Consider the following 26,520-nt stretch of genomic DNA (forward strand, 5'->3'; position numbering starts at 1 on the left):
TTACATGTATAACTAAATAGCCAAATGAGAGAACCTAATTACTTGCTGTAGCTTTGCAGCCTGATCAAAGGATGTGAAAAGATGCTATTAAGAGTTAATGTTCTTTATCATGAATAGCTTAAGTATTTGGTGAAATACCGTATTTAGAACAATTGCATCGTAACAGGAGATGATTTAAATGGAGTTTGTGTAGGCAGCTGCTTTTCTCAGGAAATTCTTGTGAAGTTGTGTATGGCCTTGTTTACTCTGCAGTAGGAAATTAGGCATCCAAGAACTTTACTCTCCTTGAAATCATTTAATTTAACTTCTAAATGGCCAGGTATGTTGTCTTCGACACTTTAAGCTGAGAAATAACAATTTACTCACAATAATTCGATGCCAACACGCAGGAGAAGGAAAACCATGGTAGTTCTTCCCTGTGGCTATAAAGTGTGAGGGTCTTGCATTGCTCTGCAAAACCTTGGGTCTGTAAAAGAGTAAAAGATGGTCAGACTTACGTGTGTGTGTTGAGATCAGCAGTAGTGCTTGGGGCAGGCTTCACTGGGGACAGGTGAGCAGCTTTGAAGAAGCAGACAGTGAGACTGCTGCCTATGGAAGCGTTACGCTACATGTGAGTTGTGTCACAGATGCCCTTCCTTTGAGGATTAATTCTGCCCTGTTTTCTTTTGTTGTTAAATATTTGTATTAACAAGAGAGGCCCTTCAAAACCAGAGTCCCGTTGTGGTAGGTCTGCAAGATAAAAGCATTTGGCTCATTTTTGAAACATGCAAAGGCGGATTCTTAAAAACTTTATTTTTGCCATTTTTAAAAATTTGTTTGTTTATTTTAAGAGTGGTGTACGTTCTCCAGCACACTAACCCAGGAGATGCTTTATATTTTCTGAAGACTGAAACTGCCCCCTTGCAGCCTAATACAGCCTCCTACCAAAGCTAAACTGTGCATCAGGATGAAGTGTACTCTGTGTCTATACGTAGAAAAGAAAATATTTAGTGTATTTTTTCCCCAGTGCTGAGCTCACACATAACAATAAGGATAGTATGAGCACAACAGACCTGCCTTAGCGCAGACCTGCTGCCCACGCCTGGAAAGAGTCGCGTGTGAGAGCAGAGGGGAGGACACAGCGGTGCCCAAAAATCCAGCCCTGAGGGGCACAGCACCTTCTGTCCCAGTTCTGCTTTTCTGTGACTAGGCTTAAGTCCTCTGCTTTCTATTGGCAAGTATGTTTTGGGGAAGATAAAGTAGTTTTTCATAAACTGCTTTTCTTGGAATTGTTACTTTACTACTTTTTCATTTTAAACACTTCTCTTTTTCTTTAGAAATCTCTGCAACTGACTTTGCTTTCTCTTTCCTAGTGGTCTGGGAAATCTCTTTCCATTTATTTCTATGGTTTTTTATCCAAAACTTGATATTAAATTTAAAGTTTTATATGGGTAATATCAGTATCTGGTAACAATGCTGATTAGTGAGCAGTCAGCAAAAGTTCGAACGAGTTGGAAATGCCACCTCTTTGTCATTCTGGTGTCAGGTTTTTTATTTTTAAACAAAACTGAAATCTATTTCTTGTTGGTGGAGCTTGTGTTTTGGCTGAAACCATAATACAAAGTTCTAAAGTGTGAGAGTTCATATTAATGAAAGGAGAAGCTACAGAAATTTGCTGAATGATTTTAGTTAAAAATAGGAATGCAATCAGAACGAACCACTTTGTGCATCACTTTGTTCATCACTTTGTTCTGTTGTTCCTTAAATGCTTTTCCTTTCACATTAGGGGGATACGTTCATACATGTGGATAAGAAAAAAAGGGCAGAGGGGTGTGATGTGTGGATGTATATGTTTGAAAACAATATTAGTATTTTACTAAATGTTATAAGATCACCTGGGCAAGGCTGAGTTCTCTCTAAAGTTCTCTTAAAAACCCATGGCCTGGACTACTTTAGTGAGTGCTGTAAAGTCACACCACGCACAAATAGGAGATGTGTCTGTCTCTTCGCTGTGATGCTGAGGGTGGGTTACTAACCTGGACCGTTACTCATTTTTGGCAGCTAAAATTTGAGGTCTCGCTCTTCTGTATTTCATGAAACAAAGTCTATCTTTTTATTCTTGTTATGGAAACAGTAATCAAGCCGTTCATCTTAATGAATTGATTTTTTTTTTGGTTATGATTTGTAGAAACTGAAGACTTCTTTACTTAGATTTTCTTTATATCTTTGGGTGAAGATTTGCTGTAGTGAAGGCCCACTTTGTGGGTCAAGAAAGGAGTTTTGAATACCACCTTTACTTGACAGTAATCTTGCTTTGAGCTTGTGATATATTCTGAAGTTTTTTTCCTGGGTATTGGTAGTAGTGTACTGCTTCTTTGCTTGCCTCAATCACCTATTTTCTGCCATTGATATGCAAATAGGAAAGCCACCCTGCGTGATCTAGCCTTCTGGCAGTCCTTTTACAAATGAAGTTATTGCACTATACGTGTGATGTTATTACAAAACTTGGGGTGTTGTTTGTCAGCTATTACGAGTGCTACCGCTTGAGCACTGGCTGGGAAGAGCAGCCAGGTCTGCAAGTGTTGGCTCAGGTGGCTTCACGCTCCTTGTCCTACGCCTTCCACATGGACAGTCCCATTGCTTTTCTGTTTCTGAAGGCTTTCTACCTCCAGTATTGGAGAGAAGGAGTCTTCAGTGCCAATGTCATTGGTGGAAGAAAACACCGTTCCTTTCAGCGTGTCATTTGAATTACGGTGTGAAGCAGACGGTTGGTTGGGTTGGTGATGTGGGGGTTGCAGAGGTCCCGCTCTGTCCTGCTTGCCCGGAGGTTCGACACAGGGCCCGCAGCAGGAAAAGGTCCTTGTGGCTGCTTGCTTTCAGCAGGAAAAACGCCGTTCTGACGTGGGCGGAGGGAGGGTGGGTGGTTCTCCTTGGCTGCTTAAGAAATACTGCTTTTATGTAATCAGTTTTCACACTCCAGCTACACGTGGAAAATAAAGTTTGGGTGTGGGCACAATACCCTTCCATTAGGAGAACCTGGGAATTCAGTGACTGGCCCAGCAATTGTGTAGTTCAGTGTTGAGTAAATGGGAGCTGGACCTGAGGAGCAGTTTCTGCATGGTGATTACAGTTGATCTTTGGACACCAAGTGTACTGCACCTTCAGGGACTCCTGTGTGTGTTCCTCTTCGCCTCCTTACCCCAGTGGACTTTGTCGTCCTTTTAGTTCTACATTTTCGGCATCCCCACTCCACTGGCTTGTTCTCGGTTTCCCTGTGAGATCCTTTGCTGTTAGGCTCTCTGGGGTCTGTGTCTTTGTGCTGCACAGTGTGTTCTCATGGGGTCCATCCTGCTTTGTCTGCCCTCTGCTCCCCTCCAAAGCGCAGCCCTTCCAGCGCACGCAGGTGCTGCTGCTCGGGCCCGCAGGAAGCGGGGGGCTATGCTTTTGGGGAACGTGCAGCCTGAGTTGTCTCTGTTACCAGCTTCCCGCTGAATCGCCACATTTGTGGTCGGGAGATGTTGCTTGCTTGGTCCTTCTAGGCATGATGCTGAGATAAAAGGAGAGTGTGCTGCTGCTTGGTGCAAACCCTAAGGCTTGCTGTCCTAAAATGTAAAGTTCCACGGTAGCTCTTGATGCAGCAGGTGCACAAGAAACTGAAAAAAACCCCTCTGTTACTGCTGGAAGTCCCATTTTGAGGAAGGCAGAGCAGCTCTCTGGCTGGATTCGGGCTCCAAAGCAGGTGACTTGCTCGCTTGTCTCGTGGGGCGGTGGGTCTCTCGTGCCCAGGCTGCTTGGGGATGAGATCCTGGGGATCTCCAGCATCTCCTGAAATGAAGGGCATCCGGTGCTGCTTGGTGGTGCAGGGACGAGCGTTGCGGTTCTGGGACTTAGTGTCACGTATTGATCAGTTGTCCTCCAGGGTGGTGTTTGTCCTTAAAAGCTTTTGCCACCATTGAGCTGTAACACTGGTTTAATGTGTTCTAAATTTGGAATTGAGGTTTCTCTCTGTGTGGTCCTTAATGGGAAAATGTAATTTCTAGAAAACTGAACAGAAATCCCTTTGGCCTGGCAGGGGTTGAGGAAGCTTCTAAATATCGAGTTCTATGCTCCAGCTTTCTTACTCTGTTTTCTTGTATCTTGCCATATTTTGTGGATTAGAAACATCACTTGAAGATAACAATGTTCTGTGAAACAAAACCAACTGACTGTATATTGTGACAGGAAATGTGGGTTGTGAGGAGACCTGATTTTTGGAAAACCGGTGGGGTTAAGTAAACCAGATGGGTCACAAATATTTTGAAGTGGCATTGCTTTTGCACAAAGTCATGGTTCAATGCCAAAACAAACATTACCTTAAGGCCTTGCTTTACTGGATTATTATCTATGTGCTGCTGGTTCTACCAGATTTCACACTTTTTGCTTTTAATCTTTCAGAATCAATTGCTTCTATTTTTCTTTGTTTTTAATTAAAAAGAAAAAACCCTTAACTTTTTTAAAATTTTGTCCAGGCAAATAGCAAAACTAAAGATTGTTGATGTCTGTACTGGAAATTCAAAATCTAATTGAAACGCCTTAATATAATTTTACACTCTGCTAATACAATTGACATAAATTGCAAATATCCTTTAACAGCCTTAATTTGAAAGCTTCATGCGTTCTTCAGAATGAAATATATTTACCTAAATATTGGCTGGTATTGCTGCTTCTAGACTGGTTTTTCATTGTGCTTTATGCAGCTCAGTAAAATGTCAGAGTTGGATGCTTTTACTTCAGATAATGTGCGACAGGAACCTCTGGGATTGCCCAGTTTCTCCTCATTGTGCAGCAGTGAAGGAGAGTGACTTCCTTGGCTTAGAACAAGGGTGTCCTTCCTTAAGTTTATTTAGTTCTTTGAATGGAAATCGGAGAGCTGGGATTGCCTTGTGAAATATTAGGGTGAAAACAAATTCAGCAAAGTATGCATCTTGGGTCATGTCAAAGAAGCCTTTAAAAATAATGCCTTCATTTGGAAGCTTGTCTGTGGTGTAACACAGCAAAAATAGTAAAGACATAAACACAAAGCAAATAGTCCAGTCATTCAGAATAGCCGGGAGTGTTACCAGTTTGATCAGTGCACTGCTTGTGGGGGGGCTCAAAGCTTTACTCGTTTTAACCTTTCGCAGCTCCTGGTCGAGTCTCCTTAGCGCTGCTGCTGTCGCACACGTGGATCGGCGTGAGGAGCCCCTCCGAAGCGAGCTGGTGCGTGTGGTGGTGGCAATGGCAGGTGGCCTTGCTGCTGCGAGAGGTGCCGTAGCTGCTCAGTAGTGTGGAAGTTTGGAGAATGACAAGAGAGTAGCTACCGTGATGTGTCTTACCATAGGATCGGTCCCTGGCTCCGAGGGAGGGATCCCGCAGTTGCCTCGGTAAAGATCCCGCTGTAAATGGAGAATTGAGCATTTTCTCTCCCAAATCACCCAGCTCGTATCTAGTTCTGTGGTTCTTTGTGGGCGTAGATGTTGGCTGTGGATCTGTTTGGTTTACTGGAACTCACTACTTGCATGCTTTCCCCCCTCTTCAACCTAGCCCTTATTTCTGCTGAGGTTATTTGTTTGTTTTTCAGATGAGACCCTTTTTGCTCTTCCTGCTACATCTGCGCCTCTGATGCACTCCTCTGCAGGCAAGTTCTTTCTGCTCACCTTTGTCTGAATACCTCCTGCATTTCTGATCTCGTTAACTCTTTCCAATTAGTCTGCCTCTACTAAAAGTCAGCATGGGTCCAAGAATAACTTCTGTCACGTTTTTTAGTTTTGACTTTTCAGTTGATCTGTTCAAGATTTAAATAAGCATTCTTCATTTCTCTATGTGGTAAACTGTTTTATAAACAAGCTACAGCCATCTGTGAATTCTTGGACCCTTGATGTAGGAGAGAAGTTGATACTATTAACAGGTTAACACATCAAAGCATAGTTGCTTTGCTGCTTTAGCAGAAAGATTTCATCCATGGTAACTTTCTGCAGTATTTCATATAAGTAAGATTTGTACCAGTAGTATTTATTTAGTGGTTTTTGTTAGCTACGTTGTCCATCAAATTCCCATTAAAAAAGTGTCAAAAAAAGACTTCTTACTGGCATGCACATTTGTGCGTGTGTTTGTGCACAAGCACAGACACAAACCCCTCTCTCTGTCTCACCTGACCCCCACCCTCCCTCTCGCCTGTGAATATTGCCTGCTGTACTTGTCTGGCATCTTCAGCTTTGCTGTGATCTTTGTGCTGCGTAAAGTTGCTGCTTCTCTAGCCTCTTGCTTACTTCTCTGCTAGAAGAGGTGCCATAGAATAGCGTGCTTTAACTGCTGCTTTGTAACGGCTAATAGTGTTTATGGGAGAACTTGGGAGAGCTTCTTAATAACTAACATAATGTGAACCTGTCATGAAAGTTTGCATTGACTTTAAGAGCACTTGCATTCTCTAACTTTCCTTTCTGTCCATGGTCACAGAAAAAGTTATGGACTTGCAGGAGCAGCCAGGTAGCACTAAGTCGCTTGGTCAAGAGGATTTTACTGCAGTCCCGCTTGATACTGCTCCTTCTCTTCCCTCCTTCTCTCCTGTCTCAGCTGATTCCTTTAAAGAGCACGCAGCCTTTGATACACTCGCAGATGGCTTACCTGCAAGAAGCATTTACAAAGAAAACGCAAGTGAGGTTAATAAAGAAACTGTGGAAAATGCAAGAAATCCATTTCTTGTAGAGGGAAATGAAAAAGGCGTTTCAGAGGCGAAATACTCGGAACCCCCATTTGCTAAAGCGGAAGCAGCCATTTCATCTCAAGCTAAGGAAGAAACACAGCTAGAGGGCCCTAAAGAATTACCTAATCTGGAGAAAATGCCTGCAGAGCAGCTGGAAGTGTCTCCAGAAACTCCTCAAGATTTGTTTGAGAAAAATGCGGAAGATCTCTTTTATAACAAAGACAAGTACAGAGATGGTGATCGTGGTGAAAAAGGGGCATTGAAGGAAGACCCTCTTAGGAGGGAAGAATATGCAGACTTCAAACCATTTGAGCCAATATGGGAAGTAAAAGGTGCTAGTCATGGACTGAGCAGTGTGAGAGAGGATGTTGGGAACAAGATAGATGCCAAACGAGAAAGCGGTTTAGACGAGAAGTATGGTGTAGACAAGCTGAATGTGCAGAAGGATTATGAACAGGAGAGCGAAGGCAGCACTGAAGATCGCTCTTTCCCAAGTACCCCAGAAGCTGTAAAAGAGCCTTCACAGACTTACATCACTTGTACTAAATTTGAATCCTCTCTGAGTCCTGACGGCAACAAAGTCAAATCTCTTTCTCCACTGGAAGAGGGCACTTCAGAAAATAAAACCGATGACGAGAAAAAAATTGCAGAAATGAAAGCTCAGACGGGCACAGAACAAGGTGATTTTGGCACTCAAGCAGTTGGCAAGCAGGGAGGCCAGGAAGCTGACTCTGCTAAAACAGCGAGTGTATCAGCAGTGCCATCTGACGCTGCAGCAAATATGCCTGAAGGTCTCACTCCTGATCTAGTGCAAGAAGCATATGAAAGTGAAATGCATGATGCAGCCGGTACCAAACTTGCTTATGAAACAAAGATTGATTTAGTTCAGACCTCGGAGTCGGTACAAGAGACTCTGAAACCCGTGACACAGCTCTGTCCCTCGTTTGAAGGGTCGGAAGCTGCTCCATCACCAATATTGCCAGATATTGTTATGGAAGCCCCACTGAGCACTGGGACTGCTGGTGCGGAAGCCTCTGCTGTGCAGCTCGAAGCTTCCCCATTAGAAACATTTATTCCTACTGCTAATTATGAGAATGTAAAAGAAGAGGCTGAAAAACTTCCCTTATACCAAGAGGCAGTGAACGTACCACTCACGCAGGCCCAAGAAGCAAAAGAGGCATTAGCATTTAAAAAACCTGATCATGAGACGAGCGCCAGTCCTGAAGATATAGAGACTCCATATATATCTATTGCATGTGACTTAATTAAGGAAACAAAGGTCTCTGAATCTGCTTCTCCATCCTTTACAGAATATTCTAAGACACCAATAGCAGAATGCATGTCTCAGGATGTGCCTAAACACAAGGAACTTGTTGAAAAACTGTCTCCACAGTTTGGAAAATCTGACTTGTTTAATAGCCAGGTGATACCTGACTTTACTGAGAAGGTGAGCGAAGATCCATCTCTCATCTTAAAAAGTCAATCAACTGAGAATATTGTAACCGATGATGAATATGAGGAAGGACTGATGGATTCAGTAGCTGCCACAGGCAAGCCTTATCTGGAGTCTTTCCAACCCGAACTGGACTCTTCCAGAATTGCTGCTGCTCTGCCGTCTGAGCCAACGCCCACGAAAATAGCCAAGCCAGAGAAGATTCCTCTGCAAATGGAAGAGCTGAATGCTATGGCTTATTCAGCTGATGCATCTGTTGCTACGGAACCAAAACCAGGAGACAACAAAGCGCTCTCCCCCGTGGATTCTTCCCCAGTCTCAGTGGAAGAAGACTTTGTGATGTTAGCTCATCCTAAAGCTGCTGCCGAGTTTGTGGCAGAAGCCACCGATGGAGAAGTAAGGCACAAAGATGAAGGTGAAGAGATCAGTAAAGCCATCCAAGGTGAGAAGAGGCAGTTGCCTTGCCCAGAGCTACCCTGTGATCTGTCTATGAAGAATGTAGAAGTAAAAGCTGAGGAAGATACTAATGCCTTGAAAAAGTCCTTGGAGGCTGTGGACAAAGTGCCTGAAGTATCCATGATATCCTTACCGGCCACAGATACCTCACCTTTACCTGCTGAAAAAGAGATAGTCAGTGTAGTAAAACCAGAAGCTTTTGAGAAAGAAGCTGAGCGAGAAGCTGCTTCTGTTAAAGAAAAAGAGAAGCCTACTGCTGTATTTTCAGCAAAGCTGACTAAATCTTCAGGTAATCTGTGTGTGCTGTCTTGCAGTTCACTAATCTGCGTAATTCTTTAGCTAAACTAAAGCATGTCATGATTTAATCTTTTTAAGTCACTTTCTGTAAACTTCTCTATATCGTCTGAGGATAACAGAAAATGTTAGTGCCTGCTCTTTTACCTTTTTTTGTGTTCTGATTGCTTTAGTACTTTTTTTTTCTGTTTATCAGGGATGGACTCACAGTCTCCAGTTTTCTCCTTCAGTTCTGCCGGTGATCCGTTGATACAGAAATCAGTTGCTGCTCACTGCAGACTCTTCCATGGTTCTCTACAGGCTGGGCATTAGTTTGCCTTCCAAATTTGCTCTCGATGTGTGATAGTAAGCCAAGGATGGTGTTTCAATCTGCTGTGTGTACATGATTTGAAGAGGCATTTCTTTTTTTTATATGCAGTTCAGACACCAGACTTTGAAATTTAGGAAAATACCCTTGCTGCTACTGTATGTGTCTGGAATCTGGAAAAGGACCTGTGCATCTCCACTCATCTTGCATTAGATCAAGGCCAGTGGTTTGAAATAAATAGTGCACATGACGAGGCTTAGTATTTAGGTTACAAGGAAGGTGGCTGTTAAGAAGTTGAGTGTCCTTCAAACATTAAAATTGGTTTATACACAGCACAATTATCAACTTCAGTTTTTCTTTTCAGGTGGGGCTTGCGCTTCAGCGTAGCTAATTTTTATTCAGGTAATGTATAGTTAATGTAGCAGAAAGTTAAAGGAAGCATAAGATCATTGTCGTGTTGTGTTCTTTAAACTGAATGCCTTATGGAGTTCCAGCTCGTTTGCACTAGAGGAGTATTTTGCTTTTTGATATCACGGAACTCTACTGCTGCTTAAGTCTTTCACCAGAAGCATTCCTGCTAAAAACAGCTACTGCAGAAAGCACAATGCGTCTGCTCTGAATAGAAAACCAAATGTTAGTTTGACTCAGCAGCAGTATTTTTGTGCAGTAGCTGCAGTCTCCAGTTCATGAAATACTACATTCCTGACATATGTCTTCTGCATCGAATGCATTTTGGAAAGGAATAACACAAATACGTTGAGGGGAATGCCAGGGTGTTGATGCAATTGAAATAGGGTTTGGAAAATTTGGTAGAAGATGCAGTTTTAATGTTTAACTTTGCAGGATAGCTGCCATTCCTTCTGTCCCACCTCTCTGTACGTACAGGTAGGCAGGAAGGAGAGTTTCCCATTTCCCCTGTGCTGACATTTGGGTGATACCTGCGCTGTTAAACACCATCTGTGTGCTGTGAAGACTCCCTGTGCTCAGGCTTCCAGCACACGGCACTGCCTAGAGAACAGCTGCTGTGGATCTTACGCTTCATGTCAAGGGGTTAATTGTTTAGAGATCAGACTACTCAAAAACAACAAAGAGAACGTTGCACTTATTATACTGGCTTTTTTGTTAGTTCTTGTAACAGGAAGCCTTTGCAGAGGTGTCTTTTAATCATTGCATGGAAGTAGCAGACTGGAGGTGGCCTTGGGAAGAAAGACGCTTCCTTTGGGTCTGACCAGGACACAGCTGCTCCTCTTTTGTCCATGTGGAACTGCCAGAGAAGCTGCATGTAAACCCCTTTGCCATAGCAGGAGAGAATGGAACGGTGTCTTCGTTCTCCTCTGTGGCGGCACAGCGCTGGGCCCAGGCAGGCGCCTGTCCGGCCGTGACGTTAGTTGGGGGGCTGGCTTTACTCAGGAGGAACACTTAATCAGCCGAGGATACTAACTCAAAAACATGGTCGGTTTGTTCTAGTTCCACCCCCTCCACGCACACACCCTCTTGTGCTGTTTACTTTTTTGTTCACATTTATTATAGAATACAGAACTGCACTTCTGAGACCTACCTGAAGAGTCTAATGACAAACCATGAACAAAATCAGTTGTCTGCTGTTAATAGCTTGCTGCTTCAGCACAGTTTCAAAGTAGCAGCAAAGAACTAACACACATACTTCCATGCTCTCAGAAAGGAGGAATAATTCCTCACAAGGCCAAGAAGTGGATCTGTGCACGTGTTTGGCCTTGCAAATGTGCCTTTGGGTGTTGCGTGTGTTTGCTTTTTTCCTCTCTTCCTAGCAGTGCGAGCGAAATAGGTTTCACTGTGCCTCAAGACTTCTAGAAATCAGTTGGTGTGACTGCATGACTGATGAATGTTTCAACAATCATCTGCACAGCCTTCCTTACCCATGCACTTAAATTAAGGTTCTTGAACACTTACTCACCAGTGCTGTTTTTTGGAAAGCCGACCTAAATGCCAACACGTCTGTGTACCTAAAAGTGTAACTTCCAGCAGTCCCAGTGCACAGCAGTGAGCTAACACAAAGTCTAAAAGGGTTGCAGATTTTAAAAAAAATCTCCACCACTCCAACAAAACAAATGTAAAGCTTTTAACAGCCTCCTGGGTAAACGGGCTTTGTTTAATGCTGCCCAGCAGACCCTTGTGTAACCCCTTTTATTTAGTGATGGTACCAGACCCCAGGGACATTGTACTTCATAGCCGCATGGATTTAAAAACCAAACCAAAACCAATTCAGAACTGTATTTAACTATAAAGAAACACCTCTCCTTGTAAGAAGCTCCTGTTTATAAAAACTTCAACAGCAATGATGCCCCCGCAACACCTGCAGTTCCTCCTGCCTTAGATACAATGATTTTTTTTTTTTTTGAAAAATTTTTTCTTCTTCTTCTTCTTAGTACCTGTTCTATTTGGCTTCCTAGCAGATAATCCTGCCACTTCACACTCAAAAAACTCCAAACCCGGCGTTTCTGCTCTCCAGAACAAGGCTGCAGGTGAAGCGGTGGCTGGGGTGCTGCTCCGTGTGCCGCAGCTGCCGCCAGGTCTGCGCAGGCTGCTCACAAAAGAGGTTTTGGATGCCATCTAGTGTTGGTACGCGAGCTGTGACTCCTGTGCACTGTGCCTTCCCGAGCATTGCAGCCCAGGCTTGGAGAAACTCCGAACTCCTGACATTTGGTTAATATTCTTAGAGTTGAAAATTAAATATACGTATTATGTATCTTGGCCCTTCTGTTGTACGGGCTTTCTTCTCTGATAACCCCTTCCTTGATTTTAAATAGAGATCATTAATTCTCCCAAACAGGCTGGAAAGCCAAGCTTTCCATAAATGTTTTTTTTGAGGTTTTTACATTACCCAATGACAAGATCAAAGTAAGTTGTAGAGACCCCCAAAATCTAAACCCCTGACCGTGACTGAAAGTTGTGTACCAAGATGTAACCCCCCTGGCAGTTTGAATCTCTTGGTAGATTAACGTAGAGCATCCCGTAAGATTTAAACGTGCCTTTGAGATCTTGGCTGTCGAGACAAGGAGCCCCTTGTTGCCCAGCACTCGTGAGTATCAGCCGAGTAGACGTTCGTTTCACGTTGAATCCTACGGGTTTACAGATCCCTTGTCTTCATGTGCGCCATGGGCACTCTGAATTACAGAGACACGGCTAATTACTAATATGTTACATTTCCCAGGTTTTCTTGAGGGGGTGCATTCAAAGGTGTGTGAAAAATGTGCTTTAGATGGTGTCAGAGCGGCAGGAATGACCAAGCTTTGCCTTTTACTCCCTAGTCATGGGGGCAGAGCTAAAATACTTCCTGTGGTTCTGTGACTGCAAACCAGCTCCTTACACTTCTGCGAACCTTCAAAGAAGTTAAAAATGCTGCCTTACACCAGCACTCTGCCCATTGGCTTCATTTCTGCTGCTTTCCCTGTGTGTAGTTAGTTAAATAGATCTATTCGACAGATGGGAAGTGTTTGGGTTGGATCTGTTTGTTGTTTTCACTGGGGGAAAAATACCCTGGGATGCCTCTGGTTTCTTTCAGGAGTAGATTATTTGTAGAAGGTAATTCAACATAACTCATTTTAATTTGGGTTATATTCTTAGATTCTTTGATTGTTCAGGTGTTCTTTTATGCTACTAGGTAAATAATAATAAATGGAGACTTCTGCTCCAGGGTGGAGAATTTGGGGAGGAGTAGGAGGAAATAGGAAAAAACCAACCAACCCAAACAAAAAACCAACAAACACACACACACCACCCCAGACTTCTAGTGCAATTTTTCTGAAGGAAGGACCTGGCGCTGCTGTGTTTCATTGGCGCTCTCGTGTCCCCCCGTTAAAGCGCCAAGGTTTGTGTAGCTAAGGCTGCCAACAGAGCGAGGCCCGGGGGCACTTCTGCAGAGGGGCAAAATGATGGAGAAAACGGAGCGTTTGTGGTAAATGACCAACTTTCCTAGAAGCTCGCAGAGGCAGCCGGCATTGAGCGAGGCTTCGGGTGAGATCGGAAGGGGGTAGTTCTCCAAAGTGCTCTCCTGTGGGACACCTTTTGGTGTAAAAACGCTCTTGTCAGTCCCTGTGCTCAGGGTAATTTAATTTAACGTGTGTGTAGTGGGTAAACGCTCTCCGTGCGGGCAAGCTGCCCCTCTGAATGTTGGTGCGTTCACTAGAACGTGTTTAGAATTGTTTGCGTCTCTTTTAGTCGTCTGGGTGACTTGATTAACGTTGGATGGTTTTTGGTTAATGTTGCTGTAGACACAGACGTGCTATTTCCCTAATGAAACAATAAAGCTTCTCCGGAAGTTTGGGGAGGGCTACGTGGGTGTATCTTTTTTGATATAAGAGATGTGAGTCCAGAGGGATCCAGACTTCATTTTAGGTATCATTTGCACATTGAGTATGTGGAGAGGAGGGTCTCGAGGCCACCAGCATGTCTGGTTAGGGATGTATCACATAAATATATTAAGTATATAATATATTAAGTATCTAATATTAAAAATGTAAGTAATAATATATATGTGTGTATATATATGTATATAATATAAAGAATGTGAAGACAAAGAGGCTTTAATTGTGTATGTTTAGAAATTTGATAATTAGTGGAAAGAGGTTTCCCAAGGCATCAAGTTTGTGCAGTCATCCAGACAAATGTGCGGGGAGAGTCACGGCTGGTGGTAGTTTCCAGGTGATCTTAAGAATTTCAGCTCAAAGACAGAAGCAGATTTTTCAGACATGTTTTTCAAATTCTCTTATGCTATGATGTTTGAACATGCACTTCCCATTTCTCTTTTAGAGTATGTTCTTTGGTTTTACCTGTTGAAATTGGGAATGAAATGCACATCTCGGTATAAGTTAAAAGTATATGTAACTGGTCTTGCTGTTAAAGGGGGCCGTAAATTTATGTGGCAATTGAAGTAATAAATAGGGCTTTCAGGTAACTCGGTGGGAATCTTTCTTCATGCAAGATTAAGGTTGTCTTTTTACGGACTGAATCAGAATCTCCATCCCAGCCGGCCTGCAGTATTTTTGTGGCTATGTATGCATGCTCTTTTCTTTAGAAAATGGTGTATTAAATTTTTAAGAGAGTTTGGAGCAATGCAGGGGAGTTTTTAGCATTTTATTATCAGCCCAAGATATTAGGGAGAGACTCCAAACTAGAATTAGGAAGGAACACAGAACGACATCCTCGTTCTCACGGCTCATCTCTTATTTGAGTTTGTAGTTTACGCTTGTCTCATTTGTGTACAATGCTTTCTGTATGTTAGTAGTGTAAACTTTGAGGTTCTTGGTTTTATTTAAATGAAGGGAGCATTTGTCAGGGCTGCAGCTGACAGCAGAGCGTGCTGACATAGCATAAAATAAAAAGGAGAAGGCGTTTGGTTGTAAGAATTAGGTAAAGGACAAGAAAATGGTTCTTCTCAAAACTTCCTTAAGATGAATAAACATGGCCGAGCGGTTCATAAGGACTAAAGATACCAGCAAAAAGGTTTCTTGCGTTCTTCAGGAGCCTCTTGCTTTTGTTACAGGCACAGAAAGGGTCTTATTCTGTTTTCCTTCAAGCTTTTTTTGAAAGGGAGAGGTGCATTACAAAGATGTCTCTGTTGGTCTTCTAGACAGTCTGACATTTGTTTAACAAGCGTGAGGGGCAGGCGTACATCTAGGAGATTTATAACTGCGTTTTAGCCCTTGTTTGCAAAGCAATCTGTTGCAAGCTTGCCCGGCGGCTGCTTTCAGCTCCACGGCGCTGTGAAAAGCCGCCGAGGGCAGCTCGGCTTTTGTTGGCCGCGCCGATCCCTGCCGCACCGGCCTCCCCGGCCGCTCTGCGGGGAGAAGCCGCTTCCCTACGTGCCGCCGATTCCTTTCTCCGCCTTGGCATCCTCTCCATTCTCTTGGCGAGCGGCGAGACGCAATCGTCTGCAGCGGCCGGGGATTGCATGGGCGCTGGGGCGGGCGGGAGCTGGCACTGCGTCAGCGCAGCTCCACACCCGCCGGCACGTCAGCTGCCGCCCTCCTGCAGCACCAGTGCAGCAGCGGCGGCCGCAGACGCTGCGGGGAAGCCCATGGTTCCCAGCCCGGGCTGCTCCTCCTGCAGCTCTCCTCCTGGGATGCATAATTGAGAACCGCAGCTGGAGGACAGAGCGTTCCTGGAGAGATGGACAGTCAGCTGAGCAGCTGGAAGGATAAGGGTATTTGTTCTTTCACCTTTTTTTTTTTTTCCCCTTTCCTTTTAAAGCTTCAGATGCCGCGGGTTGTTTTTAACAAACGGTGTTTTTAGCACGTATTTGCTCGTGAAACGTATTTGAAGATGTAAGATCTATTCGTACTGCGTGCACAGTTCTAAAAGCTGTAGGATAAAATGGGTAAATGTGAACAATGCAGAAGAATGAATTATTTATGTAGGTGAAACAGCTTGTGTGACACTGCAGATCTTTTTCAGTCCTATGGAGCCTGTTAAAGAACGGCTTGTTCTGGTATGCACTGAACAAATTTAGTTGATACTCCTTTGAAATTACTAGATTATTAATAATTTAACGATACTAACCATTAACTGGGAAGAATGTAGTGTCTGCAGTTCATGTAGATTAATAATTTTATGAGAAATGGCATGCAGACTACAGCAGGGCGGTGGTTTGGGTTTTGGTGATTTTTTTTTTTTGGTGCGTTTTGTTTGTTTTGTTTTTTCCTTCTGTTTGGCACAGCAATGTTTGGAGTTTACCCTTAGTCATGTTTGCTTTGGATTTTTCATAATTCTGTTGGATTCTAGGTAACACTGTGCCTCATTCTACAGAATTTACAGCCATAATATCGAATTGTTTTAGGTAAATAAGTAGCTAGCCTTAAATTAGTGTGCTTCTGACCTTTGTTCCTGTAACCACCAATGGGAGATGAGTGTAAATCTCTGTGGATCATTATATTAGTGCTCAGTCTGTAAGAGTTTAAGCCTTATTTGAATACGTAATCTTCAAACTTTATCAAGGAGACACGCTTTAAAAGATTTTAATCATTTCTGGCTATTTAAATATCTTCTTAAAGGGCCCTGTCGTGCTTGGTACTTGCACTCGTGAAGTTTTCCTCTTTTTCCGTAACTATTGCTAAAAATCTCTGGGTTTTTTTTCCACTTGGACAAAATTGCCAGCTGTCTAGAATCCATCGAATGTTCTGTCAGAACCTACATGTGTAGCAAAATAACCCCTGCGGGGGAAGAGACTTTGACCCTGCACAGCAACCTTCTAAAAGTTCTGATCTTTCATTAAAGGGCTGTATAATATTAGGAAGCAATATTCTGCAATGTTTCATAATACGTTCTTGATGCGTAACTAGTTTAAATGTTCAGCCCTTCATACGTCAGGCCTGAAATTCTTGGGGTTGGGAAAAAAAAAAGAAAAAAGAGTGAGGTCGGAAGGTTTCTGTAAAAATTGAAAAGCAAGTTACCTTTGAGGATTCAGGCCCAATTTTCAAGTGTGCTTGTCACCACCTGACGGGCAGGGCTGGTGGTGAGCTGTCCCTCACCGCAACCCGAGGAGGACATTTCGGGGCCTGGGATTTGAGGCCTCGAGAATAATGGAGTCTTTCTTGGTTTAAATGGATGAGTTGCTACCAAGGAGCACGTGCCCGCACGGGCACTTGGGGGGGACACGGGGAGCGGTGCCAGCCCTGCGGGGGGGCAGCGACCTGGGGCCTGGGCACCCCCTTCTTTGCAAAACATGGAGCTGACCAGCGAGCAGTGGAACAGAGCAAACCTGAACCCGTCCTACGTGCACGTTTGGTGCTGCTGTGACTGCTTCAAGCAGTGTTTTACATTCCTCTTCCCCCTCCCTTTGTTTTTACACGGGGGCATCCCCCCCCGGCGAGGAAGCCGCTTTAGTGCCTCTTTCTCCCTCCGAGGAAGTCCCTGCTGCCTTGAGGTTTTATTATAATTTAATTTGTAGAAATAAGGACTAAAAGAAAATGGAAGCAGAGCAAGAAGGTGGCTTTCTGAGGAAGCAGAAGAGTCTGGTTCCTCTCCTTTTGCAACTGTTCTTGCAGCCTGGTTTAGGGTGGTTTCTGGTAGCATTTGTTTATAAGGACATGAAGACACCTCGTTTCATGTGTTCTTGTTAGGTCAGGCTCCAGTGGCATGGACAATGATGGGTAAAGTTCAGGGCCTGGTTACACTGTTCATCTTGCCCAGAATAAATATAGAAGCAAATATTGCGACATGTTTCTTTCCATGCTAAAAAATAACCTTAAAAAAACAACAAAAAGATTGACCATCAAATCTAAAACCAGGGAAGAGCCGAAAGTATAGTTCATAGTTAGACTTCCTGACTAAAGCACTGCTTTCTAATTAATACAACCCTAAACCTGGGTTTGGTCTGCACGTTTCTCGTGCTACAGCCGTAGCAGTTGAGGAACCAGCACAGTGACAGTGGTACAACCTGGGGTATTTATACCCGTGGTACTTATACCTGTGGTATTGACTGTCTAGGTAGGCAGCATGAAATAGGTTTACCCTGGGGATGGCATGACTCTTATTTTTAGCACTTTTAAAGACAGCCCCTATGGGGTAATTGGTACTACGATGTCTAACATGTATTTATTTTTTAATTATTTCAATGAATTGTCAGGTTTTAATGGCTGAATAATGCTAATGGTAGGATGAATACCACAGCTATACTCTCAGACTACCCCAAGATGATTATTTTTCTTTATTAATGTGCTGAAAATCTATCTGAATTCTGGTTCAGATTAGTGAAATGGTGGAAAGGGTTGCACAGGCTTGTGCAGCCCTTGAGCTTTTTAAATTTTTATCATGAGTAATCAGGGCTTTGGAAGGATTTGTACGTTGTGCACACATGCACGGGTATATGATTAGGCAGGAAGGAAAGTACTGCTTTGCTATTAGTAATTGTTAGATAGTATTTGCGTTTTTGGGGGACAATCTGGTAATGTCGGACTTCATTTTCATTCTAGCACCCAGTTGTGAAACGCGTATCGGTTTTTCTTGCTCGGGATTGTGGGGCAGATGTGCCAAGTGTGGAAGGTGTGCGATGCCGACTTGTTTTGGGAGCTCTGGGATCCAGTGAGCCAGGCCTGTTGGTGCCCTGGCCCTGCTGCTCCTCGGGGACGTGACGTCTGTCCCCAGCACAGGGAACTCGCTCACCCAGTAACCGCCCAGTTTCACCAGCCTGGGATTGTTGTGTTGTTACCGACTTGCACCAAGGTGGTCAAGGACCAAACGGGCTCCCAGCTCATCTGGTTGGGGTATCAAAGGAGCCTTGAATTTTTGTGGCCTGGTCAGTAACTACACCCGCTCAGGGTGTCCACCGTGATTTTAAATGGTCATTTGGATGTAGGAAGTCTTGAAAATGGTAAACCGGAGGCTGCTGATGGTGTTTGTGCTGGGTAGACTTGGGCCAGCCGGTGGGTTGGTGGCTGCTCCTGGGGCTTGGTTGGTGGCCAGCGGGGGCTGCCGGGGCTGGGAGAGCCCTGCAGGGGCAGCGCTCCCCGCTCCGCCGAAGCGCCGGCAGAAACCCTCTGTAAATAGCAAGTTTAGTCAGCGTAACTGGGAAGTGCCCCTCTAAACAGCAGTTAACAGCGAGTCGCCTGTTTGTGGCTGTGTCCTGGTTTCTGCTGGTCTAGAGCGAATTTCCTTTGCGCAGCCTGGTGACGGGCAGCCCTGTGGCCTCAGAGGCGGTAGAAAGCTGCCCATTCTCCACACTCGTGCTGCATTTCTGTGTTAGTACAACACTGCCTGCTCTTAATCGATCCAAAAAAGGGCTCTCGCTTGTGCTTCTGCACTATTTTTCCCATTATCCGAAGAACATAAAGAATTTCATCTCACCTCTCAGCTTACTGAAAGGCTCCAGTGTAACAGCCGCGTTTATAAACCGTACACTGTTTGCCTTTTTTTTTTTTTTTTTTGCTCCTTTTACACAAGCAGCCTTTCTTCGGCGCCGGCCCCCGGTCGTTGTTTGGTTTCTGAGCCGTTCATTGTGCGGCGAAGGCGGCAGCTGCGGTTGCGTAGTGGAGCCGCCGACCCGCGGCTGCCCCGGCAGGAAGTGAAAGAGCCGCCGCCGTCAGCTGGGCCAGCGCTGCCTGCGTGCGCCCGCTCAAGATGGATGCCAAAATGGGTTAGTCCCTTCTCCTCCATTCGCTTCCGTACATACAGAGGTTTGGAACGCGCTCGTAGATCCCGAGGCTTTTAATTTCTCTTTCTTAAAAAAAAAAAAAAGAGGGTTACTCGGTTCAGTTTATTTTGTAAAGAGCGTTACCAGCTTAAATAGATGAAACCGCTTGTTTTCGTTATCAAAATATGAATTGCTCGGTTTTAAGTTAAATATCCGTGAAAGAAAGAAAAGGCTTTTTTTTTTTTTTTTAAATACAGTGATAAATCTATCGCGGCACTTGCTTTAAAAGCAAAATGTAATAGGATGAGTTGTGCATGTAAGGCACGGATGCTAGCAGGACTATTTTTAGACGTGCCAAGTGACAGTTCGTGCTTACCAAATGTAGGCAGCTGTTCTTGCTTTGGAATAGGCCTGGAATACTTGCATTAAATGCATGAGATTATAGTTCATATTGTAGAAAATAAAGCTTGAAAAGGTTTCTGTGAGGAAAGATACTGCTTGGCAGGGCTGTTCTGAGAATCGGTTGTGGGTTTTGCTCTGTTTGGTTTGGTTTTTATCTACTGTGAATACCTTGTGTATAAGTTAAAGCCAGGAAGCTGCTTCTAGTAATGCTTTTAATATATTCTTTTACTTCAGAAAGAAACACAAATACCTGTTTCTGACCAATTGCAGAATACAAATGAATTTCTTAATGTGCTCTTGGACTGAAAATTACAAATCAGTCTTTCAGGCACTTGTAATGCTGAATTTCCCTCTGAGGAATTTACAATGAAACCAGATACATATGTCATTAAGCCGAGGCTGGTTTGGTTGTTCTCCAAATGGAGATGGAGCGAGGAAAAAGGCTTCGTGTGCACTTTAACTCCGCTCTGGGGGACGTCACTCCGGGATTTTTCTTACCGATTACCAAGAACAAAAAGATGGGGCGCTGGGGGGCGTTTGGCATTTGTGGTATGCTTCAATTCCTGCAATTTACCTTCGTTGCTCCTATTTGGAAACGGTCACACAGGTTAATTACTGGCTTTACATTCCTTATAACTGGGTTTAGGTGTGATGCGTTGCTGCTTGCAAGAAGTGGTTTCCTAGGAAGCAGCCCGAGCCCGCTCTGCGTGCGGGCGCTTCAAAGCGGAGCTGGTTTGCAGAGCGAGCGCTGCCTGCAAACGGAGAAGAGTCGGGCTCATACTTGGGCTCTCATATGATACCGGAGCAGCACCCAAATTTGAACGTATGGATGCTCAAATTGCAGCACTTAAAAATAAATATCATTTCAGTATGTGAAGCGAATAGTCGGAAAGAAATTAGGTTTTTTCAGAGATTTCTTGCATGATTTGGGAGCGTATAATCCACCAAGTTTTTAATGGCAAGGCTGGTTTTGAAAATCTCCCGCTGGTGTTAGGGATACTTGCAGCTCAGTTTAGGTTTGCTGTTCACAACGATTTTTAGGTCAAGCTCACAATTTCGATCCTAAGCTCCTTTAACATGCTACGCTAGCTAAGGTGAGGTGTACAGAGACGCTCGTAGATGCTTTTGTGATGAGAGCACAGCCAGATGTTGTTAAATTTAGGGATTATAGCCCATACAAAAGGAATTCTATGATGAGGTGCTTTTTTGTTTGTTTGATTTTTACAAATATTAAAGAAAAGTTGTCTTGCTTTGAGCTTCCTTCCTTTGACAGGGAAAACAGCCGTGCGGGTTTGTAACACGAGGAGACTCAGAAGAATAACAAGTCACCAGGGTGTGGGGAGGGGCCGGGCTGCAATTAGTCGAGGGCTTTAGATTGGGGCTGCTGGGAGAGCCCCAGTGTCGCCTCCTGCGCTCGGCTGCTCTATCTCGCACCCCATATGTTGGTGGAGTCACACGCTGAACCACATCCAGGATCTGATCTGGCTGCCTGCTTGGGTTTTATTTCCATTATTTTTGTGCAGGAGTTGTCCCAGCGCAGAGGAGCCCCGGCTGGTTGTGTGCGTGGCCACGCAGAGGAAAGGGGTGCTGGGGGGGTCAGGCTCGCTCTATCCACAGCGCTTTTGCTTTAGGGCAGATTTAAGGCGTTCATGCAACTGTAACCTGGTTCTGTCCACAGAGCTTCAGGAAATTTCTACTGAAACGTGAATTAAATATTTGGATAAAATATTTTGCATTATGAAAATGGCAGCTTTCAGTTTCTGAGCAGGGCTCCCATCTTTCCAGTGCCGCCTGCTCATTATGGGTTCCCTACGGAAATAATTAGGAAATAAAGAACTTCAGTCTCTGAAACGCTGTGAAATTGCACCACAGCCCCGGTGGCGTTTTCGTGTTGTACCTACAAGGGTACTTTGCAGACTTTGCCCTACAGAGGCTCCTAAGTACTTCATGTTGGTGCATTACCACATTTTCATCCCGTAAGAAATAATAGTCAAATTTAATTTTTTCAATTTTCTTTTGCAGTTATTCAGAGCAAGAATCTGTTCTGAATTGTGGTACGCTACTTTACAAATAACTTTGGTGATGTTTAGGATTAGATAGGATTGCTAAACTTGTAATAATTTTGAGGTTTGTATCTAATAACCTACATTATTGCTATTAACAAGCAGTTTTGATGCAGAAGAGGAGCTCGTTCTTGTGAAAATCTAACCAGGAAGAATAGGTTTGATTGTGTATCTCACCATGACGTATAAAAGTAGAGTAGATGCCCCCTGCCCAGTTCTGTACCCTGCAGTGCAGAACCACGTGCACATTGCAGGAGCTCATCTCCAACCACGCAGATCCGCAGTGGATGCGTTAAACCATTAATGTGACCTGTGCAAGGGTGTAGTTCACTCTAAACACTCTTGCTAAAAATGGTATTATATTATATTACATTCTCTTATGAGGATTGCTTAAGGAAAAAATAAACCTGGTTTACAAATGAAGTATTTTGCATTGTAGCACAGCAGATTTAGCCTGGGTTGAAGTTTCCGTGAGATTATTCCCTCTTGGTGGCTCAGTCTGTCACCCACAATCAACATTATGAACTCCCATGGGAATGTCTTCAGTCACAAGGAAACAAAATGAGCTGTTAATGAGTCTTGAGCTGCCTTTGCCTCTTCCAGACTTGCAAAGATCCAGTGGTTTGGAGACCTGTTAGCGTCTTGCCGTTTGTCATCACAGGAATCGGAATCAATCTGTTCAGTGAGTGACCGCCACAAAATCCACAAAAACAAAATGCAATGGAGCACAAACTGCTGTGGTTCTGGTGCAGAACACAGCACAGTAGTTGAAGAGATTAATTCTGACATTGCTGAAGGGCAGAATTGTTCTTAAATTTTAGCAATTACATTTGAGGTAATCCCAGTACAATAATCCAAATAATCTGAAATTCAATACAAAATTAGTGCTAAACCAACCTATTTTTTAGTTGTAATTTCAGTTCTGGTTTGACAGTGAGATCGCGAGTTCCATTCGCGGTGACTCCCAGCAGTCAAGTGAATCACGTTTTACTGTTTTCACGCAGATGCAAAAGGTATCTCGTTCTAATTTCCTACTTTTTTTTTTTTTTTCTCTGTTTTAGTTGTTGACCTCCTTTACTGGCGCGACATTAAGAAGACGGGAGTGGTGTTTGGTGCCAGCTTGTTCCTGCTGCTTTCGCTGACAGTGTTCAGCATCGTGAGCGTGACAGCTTACATCGCCCTGGCCCTGCTCTCCGTCACCATCAGCTTTAGGATATACAAGGGAGTCATCCAGGCAATCCAAAAGTCCGATGAAGGCCACCCGTTCAGGTGAGATGTTTCTTTTACTTAAGAAAAAGCGTGTTGTTTTGGGGAACGGCAGTGTCGGTGCTGTTAGAAGCAGTACATGACACGTGCCTAATATGTTGTGTAATACTGTAAATAGTCTCTGCACTGAAAAATCTGTTATCCAGCCCATGACCACATATGGGTATACACAGGAGTCAGGAAAATGAACGGAGTACTCGGTACAGGGGAATTCCCTGGGAATTCTAGAGTATCTTAAGTTACATTTAAAAAATTAAATACTTCAATCTAATGGGGTAATACGTGCATTTTGGAATGGTGTAGTCTTCTGAATGTGAACCAGTAGCAGATGGTGTACAAAAATAAAAGAATACCCAGGAGAAGCAGCACTTTCTATGCAATATATTTAGCAAAAATCAGAATAAATGTAATAGGAGATGCTTTTATCTTCTTGGAAATTTTTTTTTTAAAGAATAGTCTTAAAATGTGTGTTTTAGCATGTAGCAGCATAGCTGTATTCTCTACACATGAGGCTGCCTTACCAGCAGAATCCAGGTTCATTGCAGCCTGCCTAGATCAGAAACCCAGGAACTTGGACTCTGGATTCTAAGGCTTGAGACATTGAATCACGGGATTAATGAATGTTGGTCCCCAAAAGGCCCCCGAGCTCTTGGCAGAGCCGAGTCCCTGGGGCGGCCCGTGTGTGCTTCCCCGCACTCAGCCCTTCTGGGTGCACTACAGTGCTGCCCATTATTGCGGAGAAATAAAAAGTTATTAATGTGGCAGAGTGATTACTAAGAGTCCGTGTTTCCCGTTTCCGTAGCGGCCCTGTCCCACGCTGCTCAGATTTGCTTCTCTCCTTTTATTAATAATGAAGTGGTTCAATCCCAGCTTCCCTGGCACCTCTCAGAAGCTCCTGCTTGCCCTCCTATTTACACCTCCCTTACTAAGTTCGTGCTGTTTCAAATTATTCTCATTCTCTTCCCCTCATCTTGAGTAAGGCAAGGTAAAACGTTTTCTTGGCTTTACCTCCGTTCTTCCCTGACTACACGTAGTGGCTCATTCACCCAGTGGAAGCCAGTCTGTGCTGTGGGACAAAACTGGGGAAAAAAAGAGTATTTGCTTTCAGGCTTAGATCTGATATTAAAAAAATACATCCGAACAATTGGCAACAACATTCAGTATAGCGGCATGAAATATATATCTTTTGTAAACTCAGTTTTTTGTTTGGTGGTTTTTTAACTATTCAAGGCCTTGTATGACCCTCCTTATTCCCCTCATCGGGGTGAATAACTCCGGCTGAAACCCTGCTGGCTCTGTCTACCCAGTCGTGCCCTTCAGTATCCAAACAGCATTGCCAGCTTTTCCAGTTCAGTTCTTCCTTAGCAAGAACAAGCGAAACTTGTTCTACCTGTGCTCTTTCTGCAGGTTATTTCTAAAAATACTGATATTCAAAAGAGGCTTCCAGACATTCTTATCTAACACACCTGGTGGTTTACTTCTTATCTGTATAGCTTCAACTACAAGAAGGATATTTTGCCTTGCATTCAGTTTGACAGTGAAGAGCACATCCATGAGAAAAAATTAATTTTTGATTCAGGTACTGATTATCTTGCTGATGAGTTGAGAAGGGTGTGCAGAGGCAAGCCAAGTGTAGATGGCAGAATGGAGCCTTGAAATGGCCGCCCTCTGTAGTTACCATTTTAAGTATTTTAATTTGTTTTGCACTTGCCCCGAGGCCATCTTTAGCTTTGCCTTAAATGACATACATAGGAGCCTCCACTGTGTGGTTTTTATTTTAAAAAAAAATCAAAACCACCCCAAAGCACAATCTCCCCCTAAACAAAAGTACAAATTTAACAACTGTAGTAACTGCAAAATGTTACAGATGTGCTGCATTGCTCCTTCTCCCTCCAACATGCAAATTAGATAAATAAATTATTCTCTGTTTGAAGAGTCTAAATTGCCATAGCCACTGCAACTACAGATAAAAGTCGCAGTGTATTGGAAAGAACTCTTAACTAGATAGGAGCTTCTATCTTTCTGTTAAAAGAACTGTTATCACTAACTGTAAGAAATTTTTGTAGCAAATGATGAAAAACTTGCTCATTTTGCTATGCCTTAGTGTGTTTTTTACAGCTTAGTGGTAACTCCAGCAGTCCCTTCCTGCAGTATGAATGGCTATGTTGCTTTTGTAGGATCGTTTTCTGTTTGAGAAATACGGGAACCTCGTAGAATATTAGGCCACCTCATACAACAGCAAAACCAGAGAATGACACACGCCCCTCACACCCCTCATTTTTTTAAATATCCGTTGGCCTGCTGGCTGTAACCGATGGCAGCACGTGCTGAGGAAGAGGCTCCACAGCCCGGGCTCTGTGGGGCTCCGTGGGGCTGGGCGGGTTTCGCCCACTCGCCAGCCCTGTCTGCTCATCTCAGAGGCTGTGGGGTTTTTTTTAAGGTTCACTTTTACCTTCCAAGAATAACTCCAGTTAGTTCTGCTCTATCCTTTTAGCATTGTTCATATCGTGAGGTTTTTCTCTTTATAAGATAAAAAGAACGTATGTTGATGTTGTGTATATATAACGTGTTGAGAGCGCTGGGCAGCACTCTCGCAGTGCAGTTCCTAAGCTCTCCTCTCTCGCAGGGCTTACTTGGAGTCTGATGTAGCTGTGTCCGAGGAGCTGGTTCAGAAATACAGCAACGTTGTGCTGGGTCACCTCAATGGCACCGTCAAAGAGCTGAGACGCCTCTTCCTAGTTGATGACTTAGTTGATTCTCTGAAGGTAAGTTCAGTTCAGCCCTGTGTAAACAGAATCTGTGCTGACCTGGGTTAGCAAAGCCCACTGCTCCTTCTAAATGGAATAACAATGGCATCTGGGGCTCCCTGTAAGTAAATACTGAGATTTTGTTTGCTTGCTGGAAGTACGGAGCCTTTTTGTTTTTCCAGAAGTACAGCTTTCTGTTAGCCACATGGAGTTTGAATATAGAGCACCTCATGCAGTAGTAGAGCGGATAATGTGATCTGTACTTTATTTTGACAGTATAATAGAAATGACTGGAAAACCGAACGGAGCTCTGGCTCCTGCAGTTCAGCTGCTGCTCCTCCTCGCTGGTGCTTAAGGGCAGAAAACAAGATAGTGCTCCAGCACGGGCGTTCAGAGTGCGTTACCAACGTACCTCTTGAAAATCTGTGGTTTGGGCTAGACTGGCACAGTCTGGGTTTGTTTTCCTGCTTGTTTCTGTACTGAGACAGCCAGTGGTTAGTGTGCAGCGATTCCCTTGCGTACGAGGAGCTCTTGTCTCTGCTTTTTTGGCTGCAAGCGTGGGGACTGAGCGATGCCCTTGTTTGAGCAGGGAGGGTGAGCAGCAGTTTCAGTGCCTGCCTTTGGGTGTGAGTAGCTGTTTCTTTTAGTGATGCAAATTACTGAAATGGCTTTTGCAAGTTCAACCTAAAGCGTGCAATACTGCCTAGCAGATATCTTGACTACGTTC

The 26,520-nt window shown here is 43.9% G+C and overlaps 1 protein-coding gene across 6 annotated transcripts in view; it reads left to right on the plus strand.

The window, feature by feature from the left end:
• The window catches only part of RTN4 (reticulon 4), a 63,588-nt gene that overhangs the window by 29,290 nt on the left and 7,778 nt on the right, over nt 1–26,520 (plus strand). For 2 of the 6 annotated variants that reach the window (XM_065632573.1, XM_065632572.1), the window contains 4 exons: nt 5,579–5,635; nt 6,454–8,898; nt 22,842–23,049; nt 25,673–25,811. In XM_065632573.1, coding sequence (XP_065488645.1) covers nt 5,579–5,635; nt 6,454–8,898; nt 22,842–23,049; nt 25,673–25,811 — 2,849 coding nt within the window. Of the gene's footprint in view, nt 1–5,578; nt 5,636–6,453; nt 8,899–15,201; nt 15,392–19,228; nt 19,319–20,140; nt 20,267–22,841; nt 23,050–25,672; nt 25,812–26,520 lie in introns of those variants that run through there. The other 4 variants (XM_065632576.1, XM_065632577.1, XM_065632575.1 and 1 more) reach the window with 4 other exon arrangements.

This window comes from Caloenas nicobarica, chromosome 3 (assembly GCF_036013445.1).
Source record: "Caloenas nicobarica isolate bCalNic1 chromosome 3, bCalNic1.hap1, whole genome shotgun sequence".
NCBI lineage: Eukaryota > Metazoa > Chordata > Aves > Columbiformes > Columbidae > Caloenas > Caloenas nicobarica.